General features: G+C 32.7%; 1 protein-coding gene across 1 annotated transcript in view; it reads left to right on the top strand.

The window, feature by feature from the left end:
• Window positions 1–395: 395 nt before the first annotated feature.
• The window catches only part of LOC115232561 (1-acyl-sn-glycerol-3-phosphate acyltransferase alpha), a 76,722-nt gene continuing 67,062 nt past the window's right edge, over window positions 396–10,055 (top strand). The window contains exon 1 of the mRNA XM_029802514.2: window positions 396–953. Within this exon, the coding sequence (XP_029658374.1) occupies window positions 766–953 (188 nt within the window). The 5' untranslated portion in view covers window positions 396–765. The remainder of the gene's footprint in view (window positions 954–10,055) is intronic.

Below are 10,055 nucleotides of genomic sequence, written 5' to 3'. Positions count from 1 at the left end.
CAGACAAACTGCCGTTTATATATAGAGAGATGTATATACATTTGTCTTTTTTTACTCTTGATTCTACTTCAAATTTCGTGACAACCAATGATGACACAGAAATTTTTTAATGCATTTCCTCGTGTTCAAGTTTTCAGAATGAATAAGTAACTAATCTGCTACTTTCACATACACATTCCGCTGTTTAGCTCGAATGCAGATCCTTCAAATCTGTAAAAAAAAAATTGTACTCATCTAACATACTGTATTTTAATAATAGTCAAACTTTTAATTATTACATGGAAGCGATAAAATGAGAAGAAAACAAAAAGTGAGATTTAGAAATAAGAGATCTTTCGATGTAAACCGCGAGTGCGAAATGAGATAACGTCAGCTGTTGTAATTATGTTCGTGAAGTGGTAGGCGGAAACTGCCGAATACTTCCGACTGAAGTATGACAAATCGTTAGACCCTGAAGAACTATCTTCAATCGAAGTCGTCCTTTCTTACTCTCGGTTTCGCTGTGCTTTTCTTTTTCAGACCTGACCTTGTTTCTCCAGCTATTTTAACCTACTACCTTCCATTTAATGCACCACCAGTTCGATAATATTATTAAGCTCCACACGTTTGTTATTATAGCCATTAATCGGTGACGTCGTGAAAACACACTTTGGCCTTCTGTATTTACACGGACACTTAATTACCACAAATTATATACACCAAGAAGAAACTGATATAAAACTTCGATATTTTTCTCTATACGTTTCTGTTAAAACCCCAACAAATATGGGTTTTTGGGACATAATATTCTGGATTTTCCTTCTGATTTTACTGACCATACCGGTTCTGTATTCATTTAGTGGACACTTCAGGTACTATGTCAAGATAGGTATTTATTACTTCATCGTTCTGTTTCTGGCCACAGTTGTTTGTTTGGTTGCCTGGGTCCGGCCTTTTCATGTCAACAACCACAAGTAAGGCACTCTTATTTTTATATCTACTTTCATTTTATTCTTCCGTTGTACTCTGCATTTTTCTTTCTCTCCATTCGCATTAACACTTGCTTAAAATCAATTTTATTTATCATTTCTCATAATTTCAGTTTGTCATGCTTTATTTTTTAAATCTCTACCTCTCTGCGTACTTTACTTATAACTCAACCTAACTACACGTGTCTATGAATATCTAATTCTTATTAGATTATTTCATGTTGAAGCTAGTTTCTAGAGGTTCTTAAAACTGAAATAAGCACATTGCTTTTTCCTAATAGAACACGTTGAAACATCATGCATAATTTTGTAATCTAACCCTTTAAAATCACGTTTCAGGTTTCATTCATTCGCTCGTTCGTTCATTCAGTTTCACTTTAATGCAGACGATATATGTTTAGGAGGCTAACTTTAACTTTCTGTCGGCTTTGTTCCTTCACTCGCACTCTTTCACAATTAAGCAAAAGGTTATTCACATTTCTGATATCTATTAGATCACTTTCTAATTTTCTCGGTTGCCTATTTAATAATATAAGCAAAAATAGAGTAATTCTTTTACTATAATTTTTATTATATAACGTTATGTGAAAAATCTCTGAGGTTATCGTAATGTAAGTGAAAGTTCACTCGTACATGTTACTCCGTTTCTATTCCCTGCTGAAATAACTCTATAATTCTTTATACTCCTAAGTATATCAATACCACAATGTCATATTTAGTTTCCCTTATAAATCGGAGATTTTGTGTCTTTGTAAAATATCGTGGTATTGCAGAAATTTGAATTCTTAACAAATTTCCTGTTATTTTAGATTCACTTGTCTTCTACACTCCTTTTTTGAAGACTTAGAAAGTACGATCCTGTTATGACATCCTCTCTGCAGTCTCTCGACTTGCTAGAAATAGCAGCCAAATTACCCTCAAATTACATCCGATCTCCAAGGACAGTCCGCGATACACAAAAAGAATGGATGGCCACGGTTGGAATATCTTTGATCAAAAGTTTACTTGATCAGGATAGGCCTACAGCTAAATTAGTAAATTACATGTTTCAACTTGCTTCATTTGTTTCTGAAATTCGATAATCATGCTCGATTTGTATGAAATTGTTTTCTAATTTTTGTTACATTCTGTAAGTTCACATAAGATAATTAATTGAATTAAGTTTACCTTCGGAGTTGAATCAAGCTTATACCTATCTTTCTTAAAACGAGAGAAAAGCAGCGTAATTGTAAAAAAATATATACTTAAGCTCTAGAAAGCACTAATATAGAAAGCTCCAGTAATTGAAAATTTAAAGACTCGCGTGACACCATCTGTAAATATGCGTGAAAGTTAAAATCGACAACTACATGCATATCAATATAGGGTATAGTATGATAGCTGGCATGAGTAAACTCATCTAAATACCTTAGCCAACGTGCCATTCAATGGCTATTACTCCATCACTCTGTACTTCGAATCTATTGCTTCTGTCTTTCAGTATTTTGGGGGGAGGGGTGTTATTATTCCAATGTTGAAAATAACTGTAAATGTTTTATTATTATTCGTTCATTTAAGATATACTTCCTTAGTTGCAGGGGAAAATAGGGGTTTTCTTGTAATCTGTAGGTAGACGTTTCTGTTGAGATATTAGGGAATCCACAAAGCGAATAAAGGATTTTAAATTGTCGATCTCCTATTTTGTGTTACACAATTATAACTACATCGGTTCCTTATTATTGTTGTTGCTGTTGTAAAAATTCAAGATTTTTCATAGCTCATTTGAAGGTGTTTCGTCTTTCAAAAAAGACATTACTAACCTTGCCAATCTCTCTCTCTCTCTCTCTCTCTATATATATATATATATATATATATATATATTATATATATATATGAGTGTTTTTTGGGTTTTTTACACTGTGATGATCAATGTACTAAATTCACTTTGTTCCGTGCAGCTATGACCTGTTCATTGATACGTGTACTTTAAACAGTATTCTTTTTTTTTTTTTTTAATATACAAGTTAACCTCAAGAAAGTAACGTGCTTTTTGTATGTTCGGATTTATAATTTTTCATATACTGTATAATGATTTTCTAAATTCAAGTAATTTTGAAAATTGGTAAAAACTGAGAAAGAATGAAATAAGCACATGCTGTGGTTACGATAAAAAAAAAACGTGGTTTCTAGATAACGAAAAAGAAAGTAGAAATGGAATGGAAACTACTAGTAAAGAATGAAACACTAGGCGGGAAAAGTTTGGAAATTGAAAGAGAGGATTAGAAAACCAAAGAAATATTGTGCCGTACTGTACAGCTCACTACTCCAGTGTGTTTCGTTGTTGGGGATGGACGGATTGTAAAGGGAGCAGACAAATCGTCGTGTTTAATAAATTTTCTTTTTGTTCCTCATCAATAGAAGGAGGTGGGAATGACGAGAGTGTAGTAGTTGTCAGCTTGAGAACTACTGAACTTAGAGCATTTAAAAGGACATCCTTAATTTGATATATTAGGATCTCTTCCTGAAACGACCTTGAACTGATTATCATGATTCAGTGAACTAGATATTTAAATCATCTTATCTAACTTTCTAATGTCTTCGTCAGTTTCAACACCTTTTAGTCATGAGAAACATTTAGTCTTTTATAATTAATTGAAGCAGCTTCATAATTGCTATTCTTTTAAAGTAAGGTAAATAGTTCTCAGGAAAAGAAATTTGTCAAATGTAGGTTAAACAGTATTTTGCATTTCAGATAGAAAGCAGGGATGCATCTTTTGGAGTAGATGATCTCTTTTAAAAATTGAAATCGTGGTTATTTCATGTTAAAATTGCTTAATAATGAAGATCAATCCGGACAGAAAATCTGCCTTCATTCAGAGAAAAAAACAAACTGCTAGAAGTTATATTCCATATTCTCATAAAAGGTTGTTAGTAACACACTTAAGCCTATAGTCATATAAACACAAATTCTGTCTTGATTGACTTTGACATTTTTTTCATTAGTTAGTCTGTAGATAAGGATCAGTACTTACAATCCTTGGAGAGGGAATGTTCTCAGGGATAAGGATTTAGTTGAGATCTTGTTCAGAGACTGTCAAGTGGAAAAGGAATTGATACATTGTAAGTTAGTGTTGTGTGTCTTGAATAGCAATTGGTTAGAGTTAGTTTACTTATCAGATTAACGACCCTGTGTGGTGTCCAGATATATGAATAGTGTTGTAAGAGGAAAGTGGGTAGCAACAATTGTTCAAATCTAAATTAGTTTCTGGTCCTGAATAGGAAACCTAGTGTTGTAGATACTATTTTCACTCCATCATGAATAATGATCACTATGAAATGTCATCTGAGTTTGTTATGTCTACGGATTAATGAATTAACTCCAGATCCATGAAACAGAAGAAACAACATAGGTTCACCTTGTTGAACTAATGTAGTTCAATGATTCAAGGCCTGAAACAGGAATTCTGCCAGAGCTGCATCTGAGTAACAAATCTGTATATAATCGTACTGTCTCTGAGATGAGTTTATGTATGTTGTCCCTTTGAAGCTACGAGTGATGGGAAACATTCCAGCTTTATGAGGACCAAATATGCATTTTGTATGTGATATCATAAAATTTTAAATCATCATTGTCATTTAATGTCGGTTTTCCATGCTGGCATGGGTTGGACAGTTTGACCAGGGCTGGAGAGCTGCACCAGGTACCAGTCTGCTTTGGCATGGTTTTTATGACTGAATATCCTTCCTAATACCAACCACTTTACAGAGTGTGCTGGGTGCATTTTTTTTTTTTGTTGCACTGACATGATGTTTTTAAATGACACTGGCATGAAATAAGAAAATTGATTTTAAGTATAAAAAGTTTACTATATGCTGTTGATTTTGGGATCATGCACTATCAGTGAAATTAAATATGAAATTTATTGATAGCTTCTTCTCCATCTGATAAGAGGCACAAGTCCTATGCAACCTGTTGTTGTTGAATCATTTTATAGTTTAAAAAAAAAATTGCAGTAGGCTAAATTTTGGAGTCTTCAGTGTCTGAAGTAGATTTTGAAATTTGTGTCATCACAAACAAAGGACGTGTTTGGTTCTCAACCCAACAACATTGTTTTGTTATCTTGTAATAGTCAGAAACAACTATTAGCACACTTTTGAGTTTGGAATGTTTGAAACATTCATTCATACAATTTGAGTTTGAAAGTTGTTTTGTATAGCCCCAAATTAATCTCGATCCAGCAGACAGATAATCAAATATGTTCCGTCATGTATCTTCCATATTATCCTGTTACCTAACATATTATCCTATGTTATTTATGAAAGATAAGGTGTGGTATAAGAAAGATTTTATTGATATTTCAAGTGGGTAGAAAGACTACAGAGCAGCAGTTCTCAATGCTATTGAGTTTGTGTAGAACTGAAGATCACATATTGTTTGGAAAGTTTCAAAAATTATTTTAAAGTTACATTTTTTTTTAAATATATATAAAAACTGATTGTTTACTTTGTTTTGTTAATCATACTTGTATATAACAAAATTATGAACAATAGTTTTCAAAGTATTCATATATTAGAGTGAATTTTTAAAGCCTTAAATTATAAAAATTGGTAGTGCACCTGGGTACCTGCGCATTGTGGTGCATTGTTTCAGAATTAGTTGTGTTGAAGCTCTCTCGGTGGCTTAAACTTGAAAGAGTTATGTAAGATGGGGAAATATAGAGATAATTGGTTGCTGAGTGTAATCTCTAGGGAAAAGAGGGATGATAAATTTGTGTTTGTGTGTATTAACATACTGAAGAAAAAATTTAATTTCCTGCAGCTTAATTATCATGTAAAAAGGTTTTGGAATATTTTCCCATGCATAACTATAGTGATTCATATTTTATATCTGGTGTTTTGTTTATCTTTTCTATATTATTTGTGTGGCAAGACAGTTCCATTCAACTTTTGTCAGTATGTTGCTGGATAAAAGTTTCAACATACCATCACTTGTTCTCAGCTATGCTGGTTGTAGGTGTGCCTGTCTATGTTGGCCAATTGTGGGTTGAATGGGATGTTCTTGTGGTTGGGTGATTAATGCTGGCTTCTAAGTAGAATTTGATCACAAGAAAAAAATTACCAGAATAGATACTGTAAAGATATCTTGTTCAATGCTCTAACAATTCTGCCAATCCACGGATCTCAGTTTATCAATATCCAATGCAATGAAATACAAAGTTGACCTCAGCCAGGTTTGATCTCAGACTACAAAGAGCCAAAACATATTGCAAGCCATTTTATCTGAAGCTCTAATGAATCTGTCAATATCTGCCTTGCAGGTCTTACAGTTCTCTAAGAAATTAATATTTTGGTTGTTGTAATTCTCTTTTACCGATCAAATTTATTTAGTTATTGGCTAGACTAACCCTTTTTGCTGAACATTTACCTAAAACATTTGAATACTTATTTTCCATAACTTTTACCATTATATAATAGACCTAAAATAAATGCATTGTTCACTACTCTCTCAATTTCAATACCTGTCTCCCTTTAGTGAAAATGTTTTTTGTCTGAATTCATTATACCACTTAAGTTATTTGTAAAGTAGATTGTTTACATCAATGAAATTTTGTTTGTTCTTATCAGTAATCTTAAATATTTGTTAACATTTGTCCTAGTTTTGATATCTGGTTGTTCATGCAGATGTTTTCAAAATTGTATTGTAATTTCTGAATGAAATGCCAAGACCAAATCATTAATATGACTATAAACTGTTGTATTTGATTATAGAACACTGTAGCTCGAGGCCTTTTGACAAATAATTCCTGTTGTCTATATTTTTATAAGCTGATTAGGATAAGTCTTATATCAGAATGAAAACTGGAGAAATGATCTAAAATCCATCAATACCACTTAATTCTTATCATCACACTATGACATTAAATCAAAAATTAATAAAGACCTTAATTTATAAGATATAGCAAAAAAAAATATGGCATGGAAACAAATCTAAACAGACCACTTAGTTTTCTTTTGCACTTTCATGTTTTAATAAATTGTTTGATACAATTCTGCCTATAAATTTACATATTTTCTGTTATGATTTTTTTCCCCTTCTTAGCATGGTTTTGCTAACTTGAGCATTTTATGCAAATTGCAGGAGCAAATGTTTTTTACCCCTTTTTACAGTAATCCTTTATATGTGAGGCTAGAAAACTGCTAACTTTTCAATTAAGCAGATTTCTGAAGCCATTAGAGAATTATTCTTTGCTTTAAGGTTTTATAATACAATGTTTATTGTATAATTTTAAAAAATGCTCTTGAGCTTATGTGCTCCAATATCTAAACAACTTTTTACATCTCTGAACATCATTGCTGTCATCATCATGTACATTATTAACTTCTACATTCTAAATTTCTCTTGTGAAAGTTGTTGAGTTTTCCACACAGAAGCCTTCCACATCTTTTTCTTTCTTTTGCTTGTTGATTCTTATTGAAGGGACGATACTCATGATTTTGTAGGCTCTCTGAAACAGATGAAACTTATACTTTTAATGTTCTCATTTGCAAATTGATACCTTACAAGAAAGATATGAGCTGGGAGGAAATTCTTGAGAGGAAAGACTGATACCTCCTAACTAGGCACAAGTCTAATTCCATAAGAGAAATCTTTTCCTTTTTCTATCTACTACCGTTTTTTGGCAGGTATCACAGTGTATTGGTTCCAAACTGAAAATGTATGTACCCTCTGTGTTAACTCTTCATTTGTTCTATTTCAAGTGACTGGCTTGACTAATTAAGGAAAATAAGTTGTGTACAGTAACAAAAAATAGAATTAACTTTATAAAACATCACAGTTGCCAAGGAAAAAGATCTTAATACATTTTTAAAATAATTTCATGTTGTTTATTATTGAACATTGCTTAAACCAACTTCAGAACATTAACCATACATTAATAATAATGTCTTCTGACTCAGTACAGGTCTAGTTTTTGTTATCTAGTTTAATTTACATGGATTATATTTTTTTATTGTTGATTAATTCCCAATTTAACCTCATAGACACCTTTTCAAATTGCTTTTTAATTACTTTCAAATCTTAAATTGTTGGTTTGACATTCTTTCCTAATATGTCTAGATAGGATATTCACATATTGTAACAGTTCACATTTTCTGTTTTATCTTAGTAAGGTTTCATTTATCATTTTTATCTCAATTAGAAAGTGTGAATAGAATGACATTAATAACTCTAATGAATCATTGAATCTCAATAATTTATTTGGTGTTAGAGTTGAGATAAGGAAACAGAAAATATTTTATCTTGCCGCAGCAAATTATTCACATTTCATAAACAGCTGTCCAGAAAAAGCTTCCTGCAGATAACTCTTTTCAAAGAATTCTTCATTTGTTATGGATTAAGTACAATGGTTCTTACCAAAAATAATACAAAGTGGGCATTATTTTTTTATTAATTGATGTAGGTCATTCAAATCACACTTGTTGGTGAAGTAATCCTCCTTCTATACAAAGTTACTAACTCAACATAGTCTCTATCACCAGCAATGCATTAATGTCATCATTTAACCCAGCTCTCCAATCTTCTTTGCAAATATTCAGGTGTGCAATGTTGTACTGACTTCTTCACAGCTCTATCATCAAATTGTTGTTCTTGAAGTCTATCTTTCATTGGATCAAACAGATAAGAGTCAGAGAGTACTAAATCCAGGCTGTACAGAACCACCAATCAGCCATAATTTGCCAGTTGCCTGATTTGTTGTCAAAGATATGTTTAGATTCCTACTTGCTATCTTCCTCCTAATGACCTCTCTAAACTTTTTGAGTGTCTCAATGTACTACATGCTGTTCATTGTACAGCAATGTTCCAGAAAATCAAGAAGAACAATGCCTTTGTCATCCTAGGCACCATGACTTTCTATGCCAATCACTAACTCTTGATGTGTTTTAGGCCTTAAAGAAAAGAAGTAACACCATTTCATGGACTAGGCCTTTATTTCCAGATCATAAAGCTACAGCCAAATTTCATCTGGTGACAACCAGATCAAAAACAAAATGTCTTCATTGGCTTCAAATGCCATCAACTGATCAGAGCAGACTTCTACCCATCCACTCTTCTCTCCTTCCAATTGGGTGTCAACTGCCAAGGTATCCACTTTGTACTTTGTGATAACCAAAGTCTTCTGCCATCTTCTGTAATGCATTGTGACTACCGTCCAGTTATGCAGCAAGCTCACAGAGTATGACTTGTCTGTCCATGCAAATCATTTTGTCCACTGATGATTCATGCCTGTGGTCACTATTGATGGGCTCTCACAGCATAAAGTAAATGCTAGTTTCTATTTTCTTAAACTTCTTCATATATCTGTGCACATTGCTCTTATCAATGGAGTCATCTCCATAGACAACCTGCATCCCTCCAAAGAAGAAAAAGAGTTACTCTGCCAATATGTGCAAGTTGAACAATCATTGTCAGTTAAAAATAAGCCATGCCCACTTTTGCATTACTTTCTGTAGAACTCTCATATATACCTCTTAAGGATTGAAGCTCTAAAAAAATTACCATTACAAACACTATACATTTCTTTTCTTTAAGAAAAAATTTACACCTAAAATCATATTTTCTACAGATACATATTTAAGTTTAACAATTTCCTACCACTTCTCATGGATATTCATTTTGACCCAGTAACCAACATATCACAAAAATTGTGGTGTAATGTTGGTTACTTCTTTAACACCAACAAATAACCCTGTATGGCTGATAACTATTTACTGGGCACCAATACACTAACACTATTGCTTGCCTGCCTCAAACAATATCTGTTTCTCAAACACAATCTACAAGGAAACATCCACTGGTCTCACTTTAAACTCAGTTCTCCCTTGCCTCTGCTTTTCTGGATTTTCTAACTTTATATCAACCTCCCTTCCATTCATCTATCCCTTCATAATATATATCCGTTTTCACACCCAACCTCTCTCTCTCTCTATTATCTGGAACCTTGCACTTAGTTTCCTTCTGTCAACTACCCTACAATAATTTAAAATAAACAAATTGTACTAACCTCCCATTGATCTTTCTCTATTTTAGTAGAACTTAAAAGGGCCATA

Source organism: Octopus sinensis, linkage group LG2 (genome assembly GCF_006345805.1).
Source record: "Octopus sinensis linkage group LG2, ASM634580v1, whole genome shotgun sequence".
Lineage (NCBI taxonomy): Eukaryota > Metazoa > Mollusca > Cephalopoda > Octopoda > Octopodidae > Octopus > Octopus sinensis.
Note: the sequence above shows the minus strand (reverse complement) of the source record. Positions and strands in the feature narration are given on the sequence as shown.